Source organism: Canariomyces notabilis, assembly GCF_033297395.1.
Source record: "Canariomyces notabilis strain CBS 508.74 unplaced genomic scaffold N656scaffold_26, whole genome shotgun sequence".
In the NCBI taxonomy this organism is placed as follows: Eukaryota; Fungi; Ascomycota; class Sordariomycetes; order Sordariales; family Chaetomiaceae; genus Canariomyces; species Canariomyces notabilis.
The window spans coordinates 21775-46550 of NW_027041848.1; the positions used below are offsets into that span (position 1 = coordinate 21775).

The 24776-nt window shown below is 57.4% G+C and overlaps 7 protein-coding genes across 7 annotated transcripts; 2 read left to right on the plus strand and 5 right to left on the minus strand.

Moving 5' to 3' along the window:
- Nucleotides 1–2209: 2209 nt before the first annotated feature.
- Nucleotides 2210–4323, plus strand: N656DRAFT_801022 (uncharacterized protein; the record flags this gene model as incomplete). The annotated part of the gene is made up of 3 exons (XM_064818070.1): nucleotides 2210–2527; nucleotides 2633–3868; nucleotides 3967–4323. The coding sequence occupies 3 exons, from the start codon at nucleotides 2210–2212 to the stop codon at nucleotides 4321–4323; spliced, it is 1911 nt and encodes a 636-aa protein (XP_064666790.1).
- Nucleotides 4324–4624: 301 nt separating this feature from the next.
- Nucleotides 4625–5948, minus strand: N656DRAFT_716286 (uncharacterized protein; the record flags this gene model as incomplete). The annotated part of the gene is made up of 2 exons (XM_064812115.1): nucleotides 4625–5740; nucleotides 5799–5948. 2 exons carry the CDS (start codon nucleotides 5946–5948, stop codon nucleotides 4625–4627), a joined length of 1266 nt encoding a protein of 421 aa, XP_064666791.1.
- A 237-nt stretch (nucleotides 5949–6185) lies between these two features.
- N656DRAFT_716319 (uncharacterized protein) lies at nucleotides 6186–7383 on the minus strand (the record flags this gene model as incomplete). Its single annotated transcript, XM_064812124.1, has 2 exons — nucleotides 6186–6287; nucleotides 6364–7383. The coding sequence occupies 2 exons, from the start codon at nucleotides 7381–7383 to the stop codon at nucleotides 6186–6188; spliced, it is 1122 nt and encodes a 373-aa protein (XP_064666792.1).
- An 855-nt stretch (nucleotides 7384–8238) lies between these two features.
- N656DRAFT_783124 (glycoside hydrolase family 55 protein) lies at nucleotides 8239–11041 on the minus strand. Its single transcript, XM_064815885.1, has one exon. It carries the CDS (start codon nucleotides 10658–10660, stop codon nucleotides 8297–8299), a length of 2364 nt encoding a protein of 787 aa, XP_064666793.1. The 5' UTR covers nucleotides 10661–11041; the 3' UTR covers nucleotides 8239–8296.
- A 641-nt stretch (nucleotides 11042–11682) lies between these two features.
- N656DRAFT_344785 (uncharacterized protein) lies at nucleotides 11683–12347 on the plus strand. The gene has a single exon (XM_064809313.1). The coding sequence runs from the start codon at nucleotides 11799–11801 to the stop codon at nucleotides 12261–12263; it is 465 nt and encodes a 154-aa protein (XP_064666794.1). The 5' UTR covers nucleotides 11683–11798; the 3' UTR covers nucleotides 12264–12347.
- Nucleotides 12348–13200: 853 nt separating this feature from the next.
- On the minus strand, nucleotides 13201–18210 carry N656DRAFT_771093 (uncharacterized protein; the record flags this gene model as incomplete). The annotated part of the gene is made up of 2 exons (XM_064813826.1): nucleotides 13201–16966; nucleotides 17027–18210. 2 exons carry the CDS (start codon nucleotides 18208–18210, stop codon nucleotides 13201–13203), a joined length of 4950 nt encoding a protein of 1649 aa, XP_064666795.1.
- A 2359-nt stretch (nucleotides 18211–20569) lies between these two features.
- N656DRAFT_716407 (WD40 repeat-like protein) lies at nucleotides 20570–22935 on the minus strand (the record flags this gene model as incomplete). Its single annotated transcript, XM_064812129.1, has 2 exons — nucleotides 20570–21629; nucleotides 21686–22935. The coding sequence occupies 2 exons, from the start codon at nucleotides 22933–22935 to the stop codon at nucleotides 20570–20572; spliced, it is 2310 nt and encodes a 769-aa protein (XP_064666796.1).
- Between the last annotated feature and the right edge of the window lie 1841 nt (nucleotides 22936–24776).

A 24776-nucleotide genomic window follows, 5' to 3' on the forward strand; every position in this document is an offset into this window, starting at 1 on the left:
AGGCCGACACGCCGCACTTGGTCGTCGGCCCAGATGCTCAACACCTCCACGGACATGCCGAGACATTGAAGTCGACGACATGGGCAACGAGGCCCACAGCGAAAAGACACGGCTGGTCCCAATACCCCAATCAGCGACGCATCAAGGCTGAACACTCTGACGTTTCCTGCGGTGCAACGGACGGTTCCCATCTAGTCGGTATGCAGGAGAATCCAAGAAGGGAAGGCTGAAGGGTTTTCTACTTGAAAAGCAAGTCTGGTTTGGTACTGGACTTGGGGGCGCCCGGGTGGCTAACAAAGTTGAGGTGTGACACGACGGTATGTGTTTGCCGGCTGTGACCAGGCCGCAGCAGATCCCCAGTGTTTGGCGTGGGTGGCGCTGCTTGCATCTTGGGCTGCCCAGTTGATAACTGACAGACGCACAACCAAACTTGGCTCAACTCAAGCTATTCGTCCCGGATCGTCCGGGAAGCCGGGTCCGCCAATCGAGAACCCTGCATAACAGATCGGTGATTCGCCCGCCGTCCTGTGACTCCTGTCCCTGCCAGTAACCAGTCCCAGAGGGCAAGCAGTTGCGCCTCCTGCAGCCATGTACCCTTTGACACGACCCAACCGCCTCCTCATTCGCCAACCTGCCACTTGGCGTTGAGATCTGTGATCCGATCGATAGCCGAATGTATTCATACCTCAGGCAAAGACCCCTTTGGGAAGGCGGAGGCAGGAAAAAAAACGAAACGGTGTGCACTTGGCAATGGCTGGCCCCCCATTCTGGACAACGTTGACAGCAGGCTGGTCCTGTTTGCAACCAACTCCTTAACCATAGCTTCTCTGGTCCAAGCTCTGCTACCTAAAAGAAAAACAAACGATTGGTGAGCCACGCGCAGGCGATTCCTGGTTGGACCCGAGACTGGTTCTCATCGACGGCGTGGCTAGCCGTGGCTGTCTCCGGTGAACGGCAGGCAGGTTGAGCCCATGCCTTGAACTCGCCACCCACAGCCCAAGGGTGTATTTCAAGTTTGTTAAAGCTTGGCCGGAATCGGCCCAGTTATTCGGCCCGTGGCTCGCAGACGGACATGTTTTTCTTGCATTATACATGTGTGCGGGTTATCATGATATGAGCACCGAGATCAGTGAGATGTGATATCCCAACGGCACCGGCTAGCCCTCGACCAAAGCCTCAGGGACTGCCGGCCCGATAGCTTCGCATTGACGCATCGTGACCATCAGGTTGGCATGTAAAAGATTTAAGGAACTGACAGCCGGGATCGGCTCGGCTCGGGAGCCCCAGATAACATCGTCCATTTCGGGCAATTTGTTGTCTGATTCCAGCAAAGTGTCCGCCACAAACCACCGCGGGACACCGTCACCAATTTCCCGCGAGACATGGCAGGAGGAGATTTGCACAGACTCGAGTGATGATCAGATGGAAAGCAAGGAGTTGAGGGGACAATGAACGGAGCCAGGCAAGAAGAGATCCCAAGTCCTCTGGCTTGCGGCCCGCCCCTTCCCATGCCCCTTGAATCAGTCAACACTCGAGGACATAGAAGAAGACACGCGGTCCTCCAAACAAAGGGAGATGGATCATTTACAATGATTCTCCATGTTTCATCCCATTATGCGTCCCTGACGACACGTTGCTCCTGCCAATCTTTTCCTCACGCCATTGTTAGCATGCTCAGGGGGCTTATCAACACCCCTGACTCCTGACCCTCACTATTTTCGTCCGACTTTGGAGCAAAGGCGCTTGTGCTTGGTGAGAGATAGTGCGTGGGAGCTCCTGCCAGTGATGCTGACACTTCCATGGCATAAAAAGAGTATCATTGAGCAAGTTGCTGCCTCAAGGCCCGTGCGAATCCCCAATCCCCCAGGCGTTCTCAGTCCCTCGGGAACCTACACCCACCTGCATACGAACCAAAAGCCAGCCGTCCCTGACCGCTCAACGGTGGCAGCCCGACGAACCCCGAGAGCCGTGGCCGGGCATCATCCCCATCTCCATCCCCATCCGCGGGAAGACGGCCTGCTAAGTCCTCCTGCAAATCAACGACGGCAAAGGCCGGCCAGCACGGGCTGGCAGAAGCAGCGGTGAGGAAGGGGGAAGGGGGATAGTGGCAGGACGCTTCAGCCTGTCAGAGGCTAGACAGCTGGCTGTCCGGGATCTAGGCAGATTGAAGCATACCGCACTCCAGCGCTATCGAGAGAGGGGTTGCAGAATGTTTATCAATTTGTCCCGGCCCCAGGCCGACATGGTCTTCCCAGGAGACAATGTCCTCACCTCTGCCGCAGCAACCGCAGTTTGTGCCCCTTGGGTTTTTAACTTGGACCAACTCGACAACGCCGCAGAGATCCTGCACCACCAGCAGCGCCTCCTCGACATGTCTTTCAACTCGGCCGCTTTGACACGTGGTTCAGCCCAGCAGCCGGGTTCCAAACGGCGTCGGGAACAGCAGCAGCAGGGTCTGGTATCGGCGTATAGCAGCGGGTACTACCCCGTAGAGCCGCACCTCGGTGGGAAAGGTGACTTGTTTACGGTACGTTGTCCTCTTGTTCCAAGTTTTCTTTGTTTGAAGAGAAAGGGAAGAGAGACATGGAAACGAGAAACCAAGGGACTGACTGACTCTGAACCGGTGGATAAGACCGGGCCAGGGCAGTCAACGACCGGCCATCGCACCGTAACGCCACTTCCCCCTAACCAACTTTATGTCTCCCCCTACGCAGCGCCCGTGGACGGGGGCATGATCTGCCATCCGTCCAGTGCAAGCATGGTTGCTGAGCCGGATCTCCTGGACACATCATTGTTCTGGCAGGTACCGACACATGCAGCCGGGCAGCATTCAGCCCTTTCCTCGTTTGCATCACTGGTGGCAGATAGCCCGCATCAGGACCATCACACTGCCTCGAGTCTGGACTATAACCTAGGCGTCATCTCACAAACCGTCTTTGAGTCCGACACAGCATCCCACTCGCACGGTTTGCCGTCGGACGCCATGCTCGAGGGCGATACGACCGGAAGCCATTCTTCAGCGGCGACCGCGTCGGACATGCTCGAGGCCATGGTGATCAACGACGGGCCGCACCATCCCCAGTCCTGGAATGTCTCGCTCTCCTCCGTGTCTGGGAGTCACCAGCAGCCTGGATACCGCGGGGGTGGTCTCTGCGTTGGCACCACGGCGGGACAGCACGAGATTTCCACTGGCTCATGGATGCCTGTCGAGGGACAGACGGTATCTCCCAAGATGCTGCGCATCCGGCCCACCCCGACACCAACCTCGTCTTCGGACTCGATCCGCACGAGCTTTTTGGGAAACAACACCAACACTGGAGAGGATGACCAGGCTGCCTATCGCATGAGGCACGGAGGAGGGGGTTCGGCTTGCCCGATGCCGCCCAAGAGCAGGAAGCAGCTGCCAGACCGGGGACATGGACATGGACAACCAGCACAAACACTTGCGCAGTTCGGCCAAGGCGGTTCCAAGTCTCCGATGCCTTCCTTGAAGAAACTGAGCAAGGTCAAGCCAAAATACAGCAACAACAAAGCCATGCCGTCCTCTCCCATTAGTCCCAGCACCACTGTCTCCACAACCGCCACCCACCCGTTGACCACAGCAGCGTCGTCGCAGATCTCCGGCAGCGGCCCCGTGAGTGTGACAACAACAACACGGTCACGGTCCAGTGCGGGAGGAGAGGACCTGTGCGACCGCAGCGCCAAGGACGAGTTCCTGGTCAAGCACAAGCAGCTGGGGCTGACCTACAAGGAAATCCGGCGCATGGGCGGGTTCACCGAGGCCGAGTCGACGCTGCGCGGGCGATACCGGACGCTGACCAAGTCGCGCGAGGCAAGGGTCAGGAAGCCCGAGTGGTCTGAGAAGGACGTACGTGACCCCCTTTTCCCTCAGCTCCCTCACCCCCAACCACTCCATTCCTTCTTCTTGCGAGCGTAGCGTATACTGACTGACATGGGAAACTGTAGCTCCGCCTCCTAGAAAAAGGCGTCCGCCGCCTCGCCCAAGGCTGGCCCGGTCCATCCGGCGATTTCACTTCGGCCAAGGTGCCCTGGAAGAAGGTGGCCGAGTACATCGTCGCGCACGGCGGGAGCTACCATTTCGGCAACTCGACGTGCCGCAAGCGGTGGGACGAGCTGGTGCGCGAGCAGACGGCGCTGGGCAAGGACCTGCGCCAGCCGTTCTTTGCGCAGAATTACCGTGACGGCGACGACGAGGAAGAGTTAAAGTTGGGGGGGGGGGGCACAGGCACTGGATCGGGGTACTTTCCCGGTGCGGCGGCGTTTGGGGGGTATGGACATGGACAACAGGGACAGGGGATGTAAAGTAGTAATAGCTTTTGCAGCACTGCATGGGGCATTGGAGATATGCAGCAGCAGGGCCGGCGTGGTGGGTGACTCGGGTTACAAATAATACCGGGCCTGAAGTCGGGGGAGCAAAGGGAAAGGGATAATGCGTAATACCAACACAACACCGCAGAGCACAGCACAACACACAATGACAGAAAGCAGTCTCCAAAGTAGGTAGGCAGAAAACATGCATACGGGGTATCAGTTCAGATCTTCCCACATCCCCCTTCCGATTCGACCATCATGATCTCCCCTGACCCTGCCCATCCAAGCCCCATTACAAAGGAACCCCCTCCCTCGGCAGCGGCGACGAAGCCTGGACAGTCGGCACCCCAATCCTTCCCAAAATCTCCAACAACTGCTCCGGCTCAGCCCGCAAAGCATCCCACTCAGCCTGGCTCTTGACAAGCGCCGTGCCGGCCAGGACAGTGCCGTTCAGCGTCAGCTTGCCAATCGGCTTCCTAGTACCACCCACACCCCAATATCCATCAATTCCGCCCGCAGAGGAAGAGGAAGGGCAAAACACCGTCTCCCCCTCGGCCACCCGCGGCATGATGACCATGACATGCCTGGTCATGGCCAGGTTGTAGCTGATCTTAGCCTCCACCCCTGTTGTCTCTTCCCCATCTTTGCCCCCATCCTTAAGGCTACCATCCAAGAGCGTGTCAACCCCAAGCATGGCATCGACCTCTTTCACCGGCGAAAACGCGCCCAGCACAGCCTCGCATGCCTCGCGGTACAGCCGCAGATAGACCGCGCGCAGGTCGGTACCGGGGTGGATTGGCTCGGCAAAGGTCTGGAACGGCAAGCGTGCCTCACGCAGTTCTGCGTCCCGCGCCAGCTCGTCCGCCAGAACCCCCCACTTCTTCCCACCCTTATGCTCCGGTTCCAACCCCTGCTTCATATGAGCCACGGGGAGTAATTGCAAATGCCTGTGCGGCTGGCTGGCGCCTGAATGCGGGCCTGAGTTAAAGTAGACAAACAGGCCCCCATCTTCCTCCTCCTCCTCTGTGTCGGGTGTGCTGTCCGCGACTGGGTTCGAGGAGCGGTGCTGCTGCTGGTGGTATGCATGATACGCTTCGATACACGCATACGCAATCCTTAGATCAGCCTCTTCCAGCAGGTGTGTCTGCTCCTTGAAGGCGCGGGTCGCCAGGATAAAGTGCTCGGGTACCACGGCGAACTTGTTCAGCACCAGGATGTGGCTGTCGGGAAACAACTTCCCGGTGGGTATAAGCATCGGCGCCGGGGGGTTGTCGAAGGGGTCGAAGTAGGGCTTTCTCTTGTCTGCCGGCTGCTGATTCTGCTCGGGGTTGGCGGGCGCGATCGTGGGAGACGGCGGAAGCGGGGCTTTGGGCTTGTTCGCGAGGGCTGGGGAGAAGCGGAGTTGGAACTAGATTATATTTGGTAAGTAACTGGTATGCCGGGCCAGATTTGCCGCCAAAACGTACCGGCACCGAGTGGACGTTGAGGATGGTCACTTGAGTGGGGTAGAAGGTGACGTCGCCGCTGGCGCGCGCCCGGTGGAAGGCCGTCTTGACGAGCTCCGGGAGATTGGACGGGACCTTGAAGGGCGCCATGTTGCCTAAGGATTGCGTCATGGTGAGAATCCGATGTTTGAGAAGGTTGTAGGAGGGAAAAAGTTCAGAGTCTGGGAATAGCTTCGATGAGGTCATTGTTGTGGCCCGTGCGTGCCGAAGTGCCCGTCGCGAGCCGGGGATCCGGCAACATCAATGAAACGTCGTAAAGGCAAGCCAGTGGTGATGCTGTTGTATCATTACTCTATCCGTGCCTCTATGGTATGCCGTGCCCGATTCCCATCCTGTATGCTTCGAATTTTAAACCCCGGGCAGCCCGATAATGCCTCGCAGCGCGGGCACCCAGCGGGGGAGAATGTAGGTAATGTACAGTCCGGTCAAAGCGACAAGGAGCCCAGTGAGCTGGAGCCGTTAGAATAGCCCTCATTAATACCACCGGGGGGGGGGGGGGGGGGGGGGGGGGGGGGGGGGTACTCACCTTTTCAAACCACGTATGGAAGTAGATGGCCGTCATCAGCAACATCCATCCGGACAGCCCAACCACCGCAGCCGCCAGCCTCCCCCCATAGCCCAGCGCCTCCAGAACCGAGTTCGCCGGCGCATTCCCCTCCCTTCCATCACTACCCTCCGCTTCCACCCCGGCCCCTTTCACCGCGCTGTCATGCATCACCACCGACCTCTCCTCCGCCCAACACCTCCCCCAGCGCGCCACCACCCATCCCACCTCCTGCAGAAGGAAGAAACTCCCCAGCACCAACAGAAACACATGTCCGCTAATATCATGCCCTCCGCTCCACGCACCACCACTCGCCCTGCACGCCGCGGCGGTCAGCACCTCCCCAGCACCAACCTGCCCATCCTTCTTATTCCCACCCCAAGCCGCTCCACCGTTTGTGTTTATGCCCGCCTGCTCCTCCACCTTGGCAATAGCAACCTCACATTTCCCGCCGGTAAACCGAAACCCCCTGTCAATAATCGGCGGCCCAAAGAACCACTGCGTCACAAACACCCACCAAGCAGTAACCATCCCCCAGCGGATCGCTGCCCGCACCCTTCGCGTTTGGTTTGCCAGCGCCGGATGCGTAAGCAGAAAAGCAAAAAACGCCACTGTAACCCACGCCCACCCGCGCTTGACAAAAAGAATGTTGAACAGGTTACCTTTCCGCGCAAAGTACGACGGCGGCGCGTTCTCCCGGGCCTGCCATGTCTGTGCCTGCGCACGCTGTGCGGCGGAAAAGGATGACGCGCGTGTTTCGGGGGAGAGTAAGGCGAAGATTGTGCCGAAGATCAGCACGGCGGGGTAAGCTGCTAGTAAGGCCTGTTCGGTCGGGGTCGGTAGGTAAGGCGAGTTGCGCGTCGATGAGGGTGAAAGGGAAGATGGGGTCGCGGACGGGTGGGTGGTGGTTGTTGTCGTGGCGGTTATCCGCGCGATGCGGGAAGGTGACGAGGCGAGCTCCGAGGGGGTTTTGTAGCGTCGAGATGGGTTTGGGCTGTTCATGGTGATCTATGGAGGGTCAGGGAGAGCCAGGTCGACGTCGTAGTGGTAATTGAAGGGAGAGCGCCAAAGTGGCTATGTGGCTCGTGGTAGTTCGACAAGCTGCAATGATTGAACGGTGTGAGGAAGCTGGTAAGGAGGAAAGACGGATGTTGATGCGTAGGGCTGGACTCGAGGATATGTTACAGTATTTCGGTCAAAGTGGTGAGAGTGGTGAAGCAAGAAGTGACGACAGACTGGGGAAAATACTGACATCTGTCTTGGTCCTGGCGGAGTGAAGCATCAAAGTTTAATGCCAAGTTTATGACGTTGACAGCTTCTCAGGTCTTGGCATGCCCCACTGGAGGAGGCAACCGCCAAATTAGGTAAAGCCCGCACATCCAACCACCATCCACTTCTGTTCACGAAGTCATCGCCAGCACAGACAACCATGATCTACGAATGCACAAAGTTATCATGTGGATGGAAGTGTTGAGAGGCTGGTTAATTCTCTCAAAGCACCTATGCTTGCACTGCATGAAGCCATCTATTGCCCACCCATGCTTATATGTATACCCCATCGCGATCAAAATGTTCATCTCCAAGGACCTCACCACATCAAGACACTTGTCGATTCACCCTCCAAGGAACGCCGGACACTAACAAAATGCAGAGGTAAATGCCCTTGGACTATGGTCAAGAAGAGTACTGGACTGTCAAAAAACCACCGAGGCACGAATGAACTGGTATCCTGCACGTCAAGACCTATCGCTTGTGGCTGTCTAAAATAATCACAACGAAAAAGAAGGTAAGAAAAGAAGAAAAGAAAAAGTATGTATCAGGGTATCCCATCGTCATTTACACCCCCCTCAAGCTACTACTCGCTGTGACAAGCCATCCCCATCTCCGCCTGCTCAGCTCCGGCCCCAGCCATCTCCTACGACGACTCGGACCGGAAGTAGGCGAGCGTCGCGCAAAAGTTATTCCTGTTATCCTTGTCCAGCGCCGCGCTCTGCCCGTTGACCGTCAACATATTGACACTAGCCTTTGTGCTCAGGCCGAAAAAGTTGACGGCGCTGTCCTCGAGCGACACCATGTTGGTCTGGCACGACTGCGTCAGGAGACAGTCCTGGCCGTAGTTGTCAAAGAACGAGTACAGCCCAGCGCCATAGACAAAGATATCCTTGGAATTAACGGCCCGCACGCCCCACGCGCGCTTGCACAGCCCCGTCTGGTCGCCCGCGCACTGCGCCTCAAAGTCGGGATCGTTGAACTTGGCGTTGACGGTAAACGGCTTGGTCGCGTCCGGGTTGCCCTGGTAGTAGGGGGTTTCGGTCTGGATGGCGCCCAGGAAGATGTTGGACGCGTTGTTGAACTGGTAGTTGTACAGCACCGAGTGCTCCGAGGCGGTGCCCCAACCCCAGACGGGGCCTTCGCCCTCGATGAGCACGCCGCGCCCGTTGAACACATCGATCTGCCCGTCCTTGGCTTGCGGCTCCAGCGAGTGGTCAGCAACCCAGTACCACGTGTTCTCGAGATAGGCGCTGCCGCCCGCGGGGATGTGCAGCATCATGAAGGCGCCAAAGCACTGCTCCGGGATGGCGTTGGTGACGTTGGGGTTCTTGGCGCATTGCTCAAGCTCCAGCTGCGTGCCGGCGTACCCGCCGATGCGGGTGTGCACGTCCCACAGCCCCGCGGCGCCGGGCGTCGTGCCGGCCACGTTCCACTCCATCATGATGGCGCCAGGCTGCGGGCCGGCGGTGCCAAAGATCAGATCCGACATCTCGACCTCGCCCTTGTCGCCCGGCTGGCCGACCTGGAAGACGGGCTGCGGGTTCGACTGGTCCCTGAAGAAGCTGTCGCCGCCCGCCAGGATGAGGGGCAAGACCTCACCCGTAATCTTGATCGACTTGGGGACCTTGACCGTCTTGGTGATGATGTACGCGCCGTGGTCAAAGTAGACGATTTGGTCGGGCGTGACCTTGTCGAAGATGGCCTGGATGGCATCCGTGTCGTCGGCGACGCCGTCACCCTTGGCACCGTTCGCCTTGACGCTGACAAAGTTGCTCACAGGCACGTTCTCGTACTGCGGCTTGCTGCGCGTGACGATCTTGCCTGTGGCCGAGTCCAGGAGCACGCTGGGCTTCTGAACGGCCTGCTGCGGGCCGCGGATTGCCTTGCCGACGCCAATGCCGCCCTCAACGCCAGCGCCATAGGCACGGCCCTGGGCGAAGAACTCGACCTTCTTGCTACCCTCAAGAATCGTGGCTCCGGTGGCCTTGTTGAAGACGGCTTGAGCGCTGCCAGTCATGTCAACGTTGTCCAGGATGAGGGTGCCGTTGGTCTGGGGCGACGTGGGGTCGTAGGCCGTCTGGATGCCAACAGGTGTGTTGGTGAACTGGCTGTCGAGCACCAGCACAGACCCGACGGTTTGGCCGGTGGGGCCGCCGTTGGACATGTCGATGCCGACCTGGCAGTTGTTGATCTTGACGTCCTGGAAGGTCCAAGCCCAGTTCCAGTTCATGAAGATGGCAGTCTTGCAGTTGTTGAAGGTCAGGTTGCGCGTCGTGAACTGCTGGTTGCCGAAGAAAGCGCCGTATTGGCCACCGTTGAAAGTCAGGTCGACCATGAAGCCACCGGAACCATTGTCCATAAAGATACCCTGCTGGCGGTTGCTGTCGCCGCCGTCGGTGCGCATGTTGAAGACAATGTTCTGAAGACTGGTCGCTTGGGCAACCTGCCAGTGGATGCCAGCTCCAACCTCAACCGGCATGGCGGTCAGGTCGATGACAAAGTTTCGAACCTGGCGGAAGAAGTTGTTTTGGTTGGTCCACCAGTTCTTGCCGGTCGCGTCGTACGGGTCGGCGTCAATTACGGCCATGCCGGCAAAGTTGGCGGCGGCCTTGAGGGTCGGAGGAGCCGTCGCATCACCGACGAGCTGCGTGTAGTAGAAAGGAATGATAGGCTTGCTCACGACGTAGGTGCCGGGAGGGAAGTAGACCAGAGCGGGAGTGGTCGTCTGGGAAGTGCAGCCTTCGCCGCATCGGTTGCCGTCGCTGATGGCCCTGTTGATGGCGGCCGTGTCGTCGGTCGCGCCATCACCGACAGCGCCATAGTCGCGCACGTTTCGGAAAACCTTGTAGGTCTTGTCGTCGTTGAAGGCTGCCACTCCTTGGCGTTGGATATTTGCCAACCAGTAGCTCGAACCCGAAGCTTGCCGAGGCGCCGGCGCGGCGAGGGCAGTCGAGCTGAGGCCCAGCGCCAGAAGGGATAACGTAAAGAATTTCGAAAGGCCCATCATGGTGTAGTGCCAGCTATCCGCAGATGTGCTTCAAGTGATGGTGAACTGAGTAGTAGAAAGTTAGTCTAGCTTGCCCGGAAAAAGAACTGTTGAAATGTTTGTGCTTATAAACAGTGGAATGCAGGGCAAGATCCAGCTTAGTTGGCCTGAGAAAAGGTGCAGTCACAGTAAAGCGACCGGCAATTCTTCATTGACTTTTAATAACAATAGGAAATGGTGGGGTCGTGGTTCATGTTGCTATTGTTGAAAGAAACTGGCTGGTGAAGAGCAAAGCGTGACCAAGAAAGACATCGGACTGAATAGTCGAGGACACAAATCCATTGTGCCCATATTGTGCGTGTATTCCCAGAAAGGGCAACCAGGAAAGCAACCGGTATCACGAGTGCTGCGTCAAAGGGAAGGAACATCGGACGACACTTACACTTGGTATTGATGCGGCACTCCAGAGCCTCCACGGCTGGCCACCTCTGTTGCAGAAAGGAATGTCGGAAAGAAACAGAAGATGGAAGTTGACAAAAAAGAGGCAAGCAAGGGCCGACCTCTGTTGAGAATAGCCAGGTCACCAGGTGTTCGGGAGAGCGGGCGGCGGATGGGATGAACTTATGTACAAACTACAAACATTTGTATCTACCATCGGGAGCCCCTCCGGCCCCACCATTCTCCCCCCTTCCCATGTTTCTCGCCCAGGGTTGAAGTGGTGGCGAGCGAATAGGCGCCCCATGATCGGCGTGAGTAGAGGCGTTGTTCCTCCTGGATCTTTGGTTGGGTGGGGATGGCAGGCATCTGCCGAGGAACCGCTTTTGTTCTGTGCAGTCCATGACCCCTTGTTCCTGACGCTAACCTGCGAGTGTTCCCAGGGGTTGGATAGGGACTTTGTCTTGGCGCCGAAGCAGTTGGATCCAAGCATGGGGAATTTGATTGACCAAGAGCAACAGAAGAAACACAGGCTTTGGTGAGGAATGCACTGGTTGGGAACACCAGATGGCCCAAACAAGCCAAGGCATCTACGTGTACGTACAAGTGTTGTACCAATGTGGGAAGAGACGAACAGTGGAACTGGAGATGTTCATCAGGGTCTCATGGTTGGGGCAAAATCCGGCTGCTAAAATTGGCCGGCCATTTGCCAGGGGTTAGGTTTATGCAACCGCCGATGAGCTTGGTTTTCCCGTCTATGAAAACATACAGGTTGACAGAAACCGGACTCCATCGATGCCAAGAATCAAGGGCAAGACATTGGACGGCGCGTGGATGTCCTGTTTCCAAATTGTTCTGCACTTCTGGGAAACGGAATGTTCAACATCTTGGCGACCTGGGCGACCTGCCGCTGTGGCAAAAGCAAGAACTGCGGAGTTCGGCAGACCTCGCCGCAGTATGGCGTTCTGGACACCGGAGAACACAAGATATCTTCTTCGGCATGGCGATCATTTGTTCATCGAGTTTTTGCATTGACACCTTAAAGTGTCCTCGGGCAAATCATCCATCTGGTGGGCGTCAGAACAGGAAGTTCAGGAACAGACAAGTTGGAAAGGTGCCATTGGGCTCAAAAGCACTCTTTCCCAAACACGCTGTGGAGCACCCCACTTCAACTGACGTTTGCTCCTGACCACTGATTGCTCGCCCCATCTGTGCCCCTTCCATTCTTTTGGACTCTGCTTCAGAGGTTTGAGACGCGTCCCTTGGCAGGGCCGAAGTGCCATTTGTGTGGTTGCAACTGCGGGGCCGGGAATGGTGACTTGCCCATAACCAATCAAATCCAGATCGCATTCACACGTTCCCCACTCGCAGAAGAGCGCCAGGGCCGCCAGTTGCGCCACAAGACGGAAACGACGCCGCACCCGCGCCATTTCGCTTGGCAACTGCACTTTGATCGACTCCACTGGAGGTTGTTTGGCACTTTTGTTTCACAGAACTCCATCATCAATGTCAATTCACCTGGCAAAGTCCTCGCAGCAGCCATCACGAAACATCTGAGCCACGTCGATGCCTTGGAGATATATCGGCCCTTTATAGTTTATACTCCCATATGATACCATGTCCTTGATCTCGTATCGCGGGTTCGGGGCCTTGGTCTACGTGCCCGAGGTGCCCTATCCCGGCGTGCCACATCACGGAGCATTCAGGGGTTCTAGACCCCGGACCACGGCATCACGAACCAGTGGAACTGGTTGATCTCCTGTCGGCGAGATGCGAGATCGGCGGCGTGCAGATAATGCATGAATATCAAAAGAACAGAACATATTAATAAGAGGCAATTTAAAGGACGCCAAGTGCACTGCCGCGTTCACCTTCCGAAATTCGGTAGAAGCAGAGGGGACTCGGAACGGACTTCATGTCCGGGTTTTTGGAGAACCGCCCGGAGTTCGGCGGGGCCGGCACGAAAAAGCACACCGGAGATGCAGCCCACCAGAAGTGATGGACAACATGAACAGCGACCATTGATCATATACAGAATTAAGAATTAACTAACGTCATGACAGAATATTCCCCAAACCCAACCCCCTCTATTTTCACGAAACCTCATAATCAATCACCTTCCCTCCCTAATAAGCGGGAGCATCACCACCCTCAATGACCTGGACAGGCGGAGCAGGAACCTCAACCGCCTCCACCTGCGCAACCAGCGCCACAACACCACACTTACTCGCCTGCCCACCCGTGAGGACAAACTTGGCATCCTCCGCCTCAAGCGCAGCTTTGATCGCCGCATCATCATTCTCCCTAACCAAAAACACCTTATTCACCTGCCCCTCAATGGCGCACATGACAGGCCACAGGTAGCTCCCATCTGCCGCGACAGCCACGAGCATCTCCTCACCCGTCCCAGATTCTGCCTTGACCGGCACGAGGTTGATCAGCTTGGACCCGACGGGGAGCTTGTCCCATGTGGCGAGGCGCAGGCGGGATGCGCCGAGTTGGGCGACTTCGTCGGGAAAGTAGTGCAAAAGTCGGTCGGCTGAGTCGCCGGGGATCAGGTACGTGTCGGTGTCGGTGTCGGGGAGGGTCAGGGCTGCGAGGGTGGTGCCGTTGGTTAGGACGGCGAGGTCGGAGGTGGAAGTGGAGCCGATGGCGGAGAGGAAGAGGTTGCCGTTGTTGCCGGCTTGGAGTTCGAGGGCGCCGGTTGTGTCGCGGACGGTGGCGAGCCCGAGGCTGGGTTCTGGGGTCGCTTCGGCGGAGGTGGAAGAGGTGGTCTCTGAGGCGGTAGTGGTGGATGAGGATGATGGGGCCTCGGTGGTTGTCGAGCTTTCAGGCGCCTCGGTCACGGTGGTGCTGGTCTCGGCCGCGTCTGCCGGGCTGGTTGTTGTCGTCGGCTCTTCTGGAGCTGGATCTGCGGTGGTCGAGGTGGCCAGCGTTGTGCTTGTCTCGGTTGGCGGGATGTAACCGCCGCCGCCGCCACCACCACCTTCACCCTCTCCGATAAGACGCTTGTTGAAGGAGCCATCAGCGCGCATCAGCTTGAACTGCTCGTGCTCGATGCCCGTGATCATGTACAGCGGGCCGTCGGCGCTGTACCGGGTGTCGCGGTACCAGATGACGGCTGACTTGAGAATGCCGTACCACGGATCGCCAAACAGGTCGTTCTCAATCCCGGTCGATTGGCGGTTCTGCGAGTTCATGTACAGCGTGTGGAACACGTTCTGGTTGCGGATCTGCGAGAGACCGTAGCAGACCTCGACAACCTTGATCCACGACACTTCCTGCGGGTAGTCCGGCACCAGCATGCTCGACCCCGGCGCCGACGAAACCGGCCCCGGGTAGATGGTGACGATACCCCGGCTCTGGGCGCCGACCCATGACCGTGTCTCCGCGCCGTAGCGGTACAGCATGAAGATGGACTTGGGCTGTCCGGGGTTGCGGTCGACCGAGGTGCTCTGCGATGCCGCGTCGGTGTTGATCTCGATCCGGTTGCCGACCTGCCAGTTCTGGATGGCGTAGTTGGTGATGTCGGCGGTGCCGTAGACGACGCTGAGGATCTCAAACGGGCTCATCAGCATCATCGAGTGGTACGGGCCTTGCCGCGACGGCCCGGCACGGGACCGCGCCCAGCAGTTGATGGTTGGGTTCCACTCGTCCGAGCCGTACGAGACACCGGCGCAGTTGCCCTGCCCTGCACACCACGACATGCACTCCTCCATGGAATTGCTCCAGGTTTGAGCCGTGTCGTAGTACATGTAGTCGTAGTTGCACCGGATCTGCCACTGGTTGCCCCGGTCGTCCGTGTAAACCTGGCCGTTCGCCGCGGGGCACTTGAGCGAACCGTCGTCCGCTGGCAGCTCTGGGACGTCTGGGATTGGATCGGGTTGAGGCTGCTCCCATCCAATGCAACCCTCAGCCAGGGCGGGGCTAGCCCACTCGAACAAGGTCCATTCGGGGCCGTCGTCGATTTCGAAGCTGACTTCGTTGGTCAGGGTGATGTCCCAGGCAATTCCCAGGCACTCATCGGTACCGACAGAGGTCTCCTCTGTGCCCGCATTGACCTCAAACTCGGCTGTGCCGGTGAGGGCCGGCGTATCGACGAGAGCGGCTCCCTTCTTGAACACACCATTGAGAATGTCGATACCGAACCACAGGCTGACGGGCAGGCCAACGGCAGCCGTGGCGGTGACGCCGCCATGGACCTGGAAGGCGTGGTCGATATTGGGCGTCCAACCGGACTTGGAAGACTTGGAGGGGTTGACCATGTCGAGGGTTGCCTCGAAACCAGGCCAGGTCAGAGAAGCACCCGTGAGGATCTGGCCTTCGGCCTCGACGCTGACAGTTGCTTTGGCGCTGAGAATGAGCTTGGGGCCTAGCGTGACAATGCCGGGAATGGACCAGCCCGGAAGCCCCTTGGAGAAGAGCTCCTTCTCCCACTCCTTCTCCCACTTGGCGAAGGCGTTGACGCCCAGGTACATGCCAACGTACAGGTTGCCGCTGATGCCGATGGACGCCTCCTTGACGCCGCTCAGGGGGGTCGCGTTGATCTTGCCCGTTGCCTTGACGGAGCCGCGCACGCCGCAGTTGACGCAGTAGATCTCAACGCCGGGTTCCGGGTTGGGCGCGCCGACGAATTCCTCAACGAGGTTGTCTAGCGTCGCCTTGGTGGCCGAGAACTTCTCGTCTTCCTCGCCCATCTTGAACGTGTACATCTTGAAGGCCTTGCCCCAGGGGGAGTCGACCTCAACGGTGGCAGGCGGTCCGAGAGCGAGTGGGAGGGTGAGTGAGTTGGAGTACTGGCCCGTCACGGCAAAGGCCACTAGCTTGACGGCGTTGACTGCGAGCGCCACCGTGACCTTGGCAACGGCCACAGCCGTGTTGACCACGAAGTCGACGGCCTTCTTCACGACGGCGACAACGGTCTGCGCGACCGCCACGACGACCTGCGCTACGACCTTGACCACGGTCACAACAGCCTTGGCAACGGCCTTGAAGAGGTTGCTGAACCAGCCGCGTTTCTGAATGGAGACCTCGACCTCAGCAGCGCTAGCCGGAGTGGCGAGGGCGAGAACAGCCTCGGCATCGCCGCCCGCCGAGCTGTAGTAGCCCAGCTTGTCGTCCAGGACCTGGTCAAAGTTTGTACCGCATGGCACGGCAGGAAGACCATGGAGGGTGTCAGCAGAGGGGGTGCCGCACACATCCTGCTGCTCGTCTTGGGGTGCGTCGGCGACGGTGATGTTGCCAAAATCGACGGTGAGGTCGGCAAACACATCAGACAGCTGGACAATTTGACCGAGGGCCTCAAACGAGAGCGAGTCTTCAGTGAACGAGATGGTGTGGGCGAGGAAGAAGGCGTTTTGTGCCGCATCATCACCACAAGAATCCGCCGACGTGATGAGGAGCACGTCATCATCAGTCGGCCAGTTGGCCTCGGAAAAGTAATAGGGGTACGACGTGTTGAAGCGCCCGTGCAGCGTGCCGGCCTCGCAGACAACGTCCTTGATGAAGATGGAGTGGTCGAGGACGATGGACGGGTAGGCGTAGGTGATGTTGAGGCGCACCGTCACAGGGTCGAGGTCGCTGCCGTCGCTGTCGCTCTGAGTGCCGTTGTACCACAGCTCAGAGACAGGGTCCGGTGTGAGAACGCCAGTGCCGGCCATGTTGACTCCGGGAGGGGGGACGGGGCCGAGCGTGGCAATGGGCGCAGCCTCGAGTTCGATGGGCTCGCTGAAATCGTCCGTCTCGGTCCCGCTGCCGGGGTCCATGGGCGTCACCGTCGGGAAGGTAAAGACGCTGCCCGGTGCGCGCAGCTGCTTGGCCGTCCAAACGAAGTACTTGGTCTCGTCGGCGTCATTAAGCTGGTTCTTCAAGTAGCAGGCTGGCGCGACAAAACTGGGGGCGTGTTAGTGGACAGTACGCAAGCCGTGGACAGGATTGCTTTCTCTAGCTTACCTGACATCGATGCAGTCCTTGTTGGCATCACACGCCGCGATGCAGTCCTCAAAACTCTCAGTGGTGGTTGCCGTGAGATCGCCACCGCCATAATCGACACCGCACAGGATTTGATAGAGACCGCCCGAGGGGGCTTGGTACCGCTTGCCGTTGCTGGGCTTGCCATCGCCACAGTTGAGCGGCGTCTGGGTCGATGCAGGCGTGGCTGAAGTGGTCGTGGAGGCGGGAGCAGACTCAGTGGCCGAGGCGGACGAGGTTGCCGAATCGGACTTGGACTTGCGCACGGCACCCCAGACGGCATTGTTGTCGACGGCGGGTTTCTGCTCACCCTTGAGGTAGCAGCCGCCATGAACATAGGCAACGTTGACGCAGTCGGAGTGGGCGTCGCAGGCTTGGATGCACTCCTCGAAAGAATTGGTGGAGAGGCCAAGCAAATCACCGCCGGCGTAGTCCTTGAAGCAGGTGATCTCGAAGTCAGAGTTGGCCGCGGTGAAGACGATGCCGTCGCTCTTGTTGCTGTCGCATGACAGCGCCGTATCCTCGCTGGCACCACCACCGCCACCGCCAGTGGAAGATTGAACCAGCTTCGCAGTCCAGACCCAATCCCGCTCGACAAAATCCTCGGACTGGCGTTTCATGTAGCATGCGTTGCCGGCATAGCTAACATCTGCACAGTCGGCAGTGGAGGCACAGGCATCGATGCACTCGGCAAAGGTGTCGGTGTTCTTGGCCGCAACGTCTCCGCCGGCATAGTCACGTCCGCACAGGATCTGGAAGACGGCGCCGGTGGCAGATGTGTACAGGGCTTGATCGGCCGCCCTGTCGACACAGGTGAGCAGGGGGTGGCCGCTGCTTGAAGTGATCTGTTTGGCAGTCCAGACCCAGTCTCTGGCGAGGCCGTCCCCGAGCTTGTTCTTCATGTAGCAAGTGTTCCCGGCATAGCTGACGTCGATACAGCTCGGAGTTGAGTCGCACGCATCGATACATGCGGCGAATGTTGGGGTCTGCGTGGCTGCAATGTCGCCACCGGCATAGTCGATTCCACACTCGACCTTGTATTGCGCACCGCTGGCGGCGGTGTAGGTGGTTTGGTCACTGGCCTTGTCGACGCATGTCACGTCGGCAGCGGCAGTGGCGAGGCTGGCCAGGCCCAGAAGGGCGAGCCGTTGAAGAGGCCTACCCATGGCAGACGGCCGGGAAAAGGAAAAGAGCGCGTTGATACGCCAAAATGAGGGTATATGGAGCGAAGTTGTTCGCTATAAATGATTGTGGATAAAGACCGGACTGAAGCAAATGCTTCGATGTGTGCAAAAGAGGGGCACAACCACTCTCACGTCGTGATACGGGACGTCGAGAAGGTGCGATGACAGAAGGGAGAAGATCCGGGTGAGTGCTCCCGAAGGGCCATCCTGCTCTTAAAGCAGAGGAGTATAGCCTCCAGGTCCATCATGACAGCCTACAGATTGCTGTAAGATTTCCCGGGAGATACCGACCGCTCTGCCATGAAAGTCCCGAAGCCCAGAAGCAGCCGACTCGCCGAAGCCATTCAACGACGGTCGAGATGACATGCATGACGTTGTCATGCCTTAGACAACGGATCACCTTTTCCCAACTTGGCCGAGCTAGAGGCATTGAGAGGGAGCTATTGGTTATGCTCAGGCCTCTACTGGTCCCGGCCACGTGGGTGCCCCTGGGAAAAGTCGCTAGCCCCTTGGATCTGGACCAAGCAACTCCCCACACGCAGTACCTGTACATGTCAATATCAGCCGCATCGGAGAGGCTACCGCAAAACGGCCAGGCTAGCAGGTTAAGCTTTTCCAATGGTGCTGTGGATATATCATGGCTCCAAGATCCGACTGAGCGGTTTGCCCTTGTCCGAGTCAATTTTGGGCCAGTTCACATGCGTATCTGGATTTGACTTTTTTATTGAGGCTTCGGGTAAGTGTCTACCTTAGTCATGCGCAGGATGGCTAACTTGCCATTGAGTCTCAATCCTACAGTATATCCGTTTGCCAGAACACAGCGTATATCAACTATTTGTACCCTACTCCTGCAGTTCAATGATCGTAGGGTGTAATGCGCAAAACATGAATCAACCGAGAGGAAAAGAAAGACTCAACAAAGGGGGGAGGGTGCTTCTCCAGGAGTCAAAGTACAAGGTTCCCAACATAACATGAACTCCTCAGCCCCGATTCACAAGCAGCATCCCGGTCCACGGTCCCAAATCAGATGAACAATCTTCTAGACTCTAGCTAGACCCAATTCTAGTGTATTGTACTCCACACTCCACCCGATCAAGTCGAATCAAGCTTTTTCCACCCTGTACTAGTTGCGGGCTGAAAGCTCCGCTCTGGGCTAGACCACGCTCAGGATATACAAACTATTGCTCCCCGTCGGCCGCATCCGGAGTTTCCAGCATGCATGTTCCGTTCCCATCAGAGCTGGGTGAATTGGTACAAGTACATACGTCTTGGTTCCTTTACACGTGCAGACTCTATATCTGATTCATATGTGACCCGAGGCATTGATTTGGGTAGAAGAGACATTGAAAGTCACTAGGAGAACTGCATTGGTTAAACAATAACATATACAAGATCGTATGCACGTAGTATGTACTGTACATGAACCAGACTGGAAGGGAAAGCCCTGAGCTGTCCAATATCTCAACAGTCAGTACCTGGTATCTATGTCATGCATGTACCATACCTCAGTAAGCAGGCGAAAAGGGGGGATCATTGGCCTTGCTGATATGTATGGTTGCACTGTTGCAGGCACTTTTCGGGACATGGACATCCTCCTCATCGTCCATCATGATGTAGGTACTCAGTTAGATGGGCTAGTCTCTCCCCGGATGTTCATGGTTATATCCCCGGGTCTTTCAGTTACCCGACTCTTCTCCGTGGACTATCCGTGGAACTCGGCTGCCTTGCCTAGGGTAGTCACACTGAGCCAGCTCCAGACAACACACCACGATGACCTGTCTGGCCGTTCAAAGTAGGTAGCAGACACCACCTGGTCCTTAAGCCCATACCATTCTAGCTCTCAGCCAGGTACAGCACTCCGTAGAAAAGAATAAAATCCCTCTGCAGCCTCATGGTAGTGCCGGTTCGCGCACTAGAAGCCAAAGGAGCCACACTGCGGCAACGCCGGAGACACTAGCGATGCAAAGTCAAAAGAAAAGTCCAATACTATCAATTAAACAGTGACAGATCAAGACTAGGCACAGAGCTGGCAGCTAGCCTCCTCCACACTGCCTTAGAAAGCAACAAAGAAGAATCCTATAAAAAAAAAAAAAAAAAAAATTGGTCTAATGCTCGCAAAATCCAGGACGCCATCAATGAACGCCCACTCGCAATGCAACTAGCTAGACCAAAAAGGGGGGGTTGGCCAAACCCAGCCCAAGAACGCCGGTCAGGGTAGGCAAAGTGCACTACCCAGATATCCAAAAGCGCGCAGCCGGCAGTCGGCCAGCGACCGCGTCTCGTCTCGGACGGCCTATTATGTATTAACCCCTTTCCACCCCATCTCGTTCACCACCTCAGATCAGATATACCCCCCCTGCCCCTGTACCTGCTCACCCCCCCTCAAGCTTGAAGCCGGCGACGGCGAACAGCTCTCAAGCATCTCAATCCCCTTCACGCCCGCACCAAAATCCAGAATCAAAATCTTCGGATCCTGCCCCGAGCTCACAATCCTTCTATAATCACTCTTGGCACTCAGCACCCAACTCGAGTGCCACTTGGGGAAATCCAAAAGCGGCTGGCCCGTCTCCATATCCCAAACCTTAATGTCCGAGTCGTAAGAACCACTGACCAGCCTGCCGCTGATACTATCCACGTGCAGGCTGCGCACAAGGTTCTCATGCGCCTTCATCTCCCTCACACACTCGCCGGTATTTGCATCCCAGATGCGAATGACCTTATCATTCCCCGCGGAAGCAATGTACCGGCCGTCCTCCGAGAACTGGCTGCACGCCAGCCCCTTGCTGTGCCCCAGAAACTCACGGATATTCTTCCCCGTGTCGATATTCCAGAGCTTCACCCGAAAATCGCCGCTGCAGGACACAATCGTGTTCCCCCGCATCTGCACCGCGTTGACGGGACCTGAATGCCCGCGCAGCTGCCGCAGGAGCTGGCCTGTGTTGCGATCCCACACGCAGATGGACACGTCCTTGGAGCAGGTCACGATGTGCTTCTCGTCAAACACCAGGTCGAGCACCGCCGCCGAGTGGTGGCGTAGGCGTCGGATTGGCCGGTAGCCCGACGCAAGGTTGTACACTATACAGGTCGAGTCGGAAGAGCCGGTTACCAGGATGCGGTCGTCGTATTGCAAGCAGAGGATAGAGGCTTTGTGGTGGGTTGGGGGGGAATAGAGGGCGGGGATAGAGTGGTACGCGCGGACAGGGCTCCGGGGCTGGCCGTCTGCGGCAGGGTCGAGGTCTGGCAGGGTGGCGTAGTGTTTTGGGGTGCCCTCATCGTCGTAGAGAAGTGAGTAGGAGGAATCGTTGACCACCTCGGGAGGGCCGATGATCAGCTTGCAGGCAAATGTCTGCATGTCCCAGACGCGGATAGTCCTGTCGCGCGAGCCGGTGATTATCTTGGACCTGTGGCTGGTTAGAATATCGGAGAGGTAAGACTTGATCAAGCAACGCAAACGTACTCGTCAAACTGCAAGCAGTAGATACTATCCGTGTGCCCATTCAGGTAGACGGGCTGCGCCTTGCCCTCCTTCCAGCGCTTGTCCAGCTCTACCTTTACGCGGTATATCTCCTTCCAGTCATTTGTTGGCCGGACAGGTGGCACGCCCAGGCCAGCACCCGGCTTAACATTACCGCTGGTGGCATACGTTGTCGTTTTCTCGCGCAGAAAGGACTCGCGCCAGATGTGCTGGTTCCTGATCACGCGGTACCAGTTTGTGCTGACTCTGCTAGCGGTGTTTAGAGTGGCAGCATCAAGCAGGGCTAGCACTTGGATGGCCAATTCCACTGGCAAGCGAGAGATGAAGTCCACTTTGGAAATGTCTGTCTCATCGCGGCTCAACTTGACATCCACTTCCACGTCTGAATCAACCTCGTCACCGGGGACATATGCCTCCATCTCGGAGCTGGTCAAGGCAATTCCGATGCCGCTCTCGTGGTCACCGAGCCCGTCTTCCGCAAGCCACCCGGGACGGGGTATGTCCATCAGCTCGTAGCCTTGTAGTCCATTGCACGCAATCGCGGCCGCGTGCCTCGCTGCGGCGCCCGTGTTTCGCGGGATTATGGGCGGCTGCTCGCCGGAGCCGGGCACCGGGAATGTGGGGGACTCGAGTGGGCCGATGTCGCCGAATGCCGACCCATCGTATTCCGTGTGGAGCATGCGCGAGTGTCGATGGAAGCTGGCAGCTTGTCGGAGGCGATGCCAGGTCGTGTGGGAAGTCGTAGGTCGCATTGAGCCATGGGCAGCTCCTGAGAATAGGGGCCTTGACGGCAAGCCGTCGCTGTCAAAGGTTGTCGACGCTGGGACGGAAGTCCGTCTGTGAACAAACCCCTTGACCCCTGTTTTGAGCGAAACCGAGGCGCGGCGCAACATGCGCTTGAAGTTACCGTTCGAGGGCTGCTTGGACGAGGCAGGGCCGTTTTGGGGTTCGGGTACCGCCAGCCAGCCGACGCCGTGACTCTGCCTCTTCTCCAGAGACAGATTTTGAAAGGCGGTATTGACATTGCTATCGAGCGGCGACGGCTTTGGGTGGTGCAGCCATGGGAGCGAAACACTCATACTTCGGAATCGCGACTGGGGCGGATGCGAGTTGCTTTGCGCGTCTTGGGATGTCGGCTGCGTAGCGATCGTCGAAGATGCCCCTCGAAAAAGTGCTTCTTGTACTGGTGCCCACTCCTGAACCTGGACAATTCTGCGTGTCGTCGGATCCATTCTCGCGGACTTGTCGAACGAGCCGGCAGCTTGCGACTGGAGGAGCGGAGCGGTAGTAGAGCCGGGGAACGCCATGGACGAAGATGTAGAATACGCTAGTCACGAAATGGTCGAGGAGATGCCACAGGGGTTGGATGTATTTTATTTTGTTTGCGTCTCCCAATTCCACCCTCCTCGACGCCTTCCCCTTTCCCGCGCAGGTCCCGGTGGCAAAGGCGTTTGGGGAACCCTGGCAATTTTGTAGGGCGAATCGAGACCGTCAGAGAATGCCAGCGGCTGTTACAGCTCGCACCTCACCGTTCCGCACAGGGAAGGCGGTGGGAACGGGGAAAGCAAGATGCAGCGCAGTGAGTGGAGGGCGGAGTCGAGGGCAACTGAGGGGGCGAATCGAGTGTGCGAATCAAGATCGATATGCAACGCTGAAATGCAGCAATTGGCGACGCCGAGGGACGGACGGGATTCAGTGAGGATAACGATAAACTTCACGGTAGGTTTGTGCGGCAAACGAGCGATTCAGCAATCAGAACGGCGAAGGGCTGCCCTCTGCTTCAGGATGGGAACGATGTGAAGATGGAAAAGCGAAGGAGAAAACATCAGGAGGAAGCCTTGGATTGCAGGGACCAAAGAGGCGTGTGTTGCGGCACCAGAGTTGTGTTGCTGTTTTTGGGGTGCTGTGGCACAGGGGTTTTGATGATGGTGGTTAGCTGGTTGCTGTGGGCAGGGGTCCAATGAAAGAATGCGCTAAAAGAGTTGGGCTTGGCGCGGTGCAGAGGGGCAACACGGCAGAATTGTATCCCTTCCTCTCACACAGCAAATTCCTTTCAAACTTCGCAGGCAGCCCTTCCAATTTGCCCAACTTCTGGTAGCGACACACACGATCCTGTATATCTCAGACACACAACGCTTACTGAACTGCTTAACAGAATCTGATACTGCTTACCACAGTAGCACCAATTTGTTTCGTCTCTGTGTCGTACTTAGGTAAGTACCGAGATGGCACACTTTCTAGTGGCTGCATTTCCAATTGAGCGGTGAGAGAAAGGGGCTGGTGCCATGAGTTTAGGGCCATTGAACGCGAGTCGTGCTCAACTTCAAGAATTTTCTGCAAGCCCACAAACCCCGCCCAATTCTCAACTCAGATTCACATCAAATTGGTGGACTTGACTTGACTGGAGCACAGAGTATCCGTACAGACGGCGTAGCCGACGCGTTTGCGTTTTTCGGTGCAGCGAATCAAGGCTGATGATTGGCCTGCTTCATCGTTTCCTCGGTTTTTGCCATCGCGCACAAGGCGGGCCGGCTGAGCAGGCACGGTTTCCCCAGATCCGCCCTGTTGCCTCCACACCGAGCCTTCAGCGGGGTTAGGGTTGTTGCTCTTGGCGATCGTCTGTAAACACTCACAGGTCACGCCGCTCGCCCTCGCCTGTTGAGTACATCACAATCCCTCTGTTTCCTGAGAATGTTGACTTTCCTTCTTCCTGTCCTAGTAACATTGCCTTACTAATTCATTCATATGTTCGAAAAGTCAGCCAAGAGGAATCATGCTAACGTTTCAGTCCAAAGAGATGATGGCAGTTCCTGGCTCAATCCGGGAACGCTGCTGCTCTCCCGGCAGTCATTGCCATCCCCAGATCAAACATGCTGGGGTGATGGCAAGCAAGTTTCTTGGTGCTCTCTGAAGCGAATGGCCTTCTACTGGGAGCGAAGCCCCTCATAGAAGGCTCGGGTGAGGCTCCAAAGCTCCGCGGTGCTGCAGATCCGTCGGCTGTATGGCGTGCGGGCGAAGACTTGATCAAACCACGGGATATTCGGTGGCTCAATACTATTAGGGATCACGTCGC

What these genes read in the sequence shown, in the direction of transcription:
- N656DRAFT_783124 (XM_064815885.1), bottom strand. Translation starts at nt 10,660, where the DNA reads ATGATGGGCCTTTCGAAATTCTTTACGTTATCCCTTCTGGCGCTGGGC.
- N656DRAFT_344785 (XM_064809313.1), top strand. Translation starts at nt 11,799, where the DNA reads ATGCAACCGCCGATGAGCTTGGTTTTCCCGTCTATGAAAACATACAGG.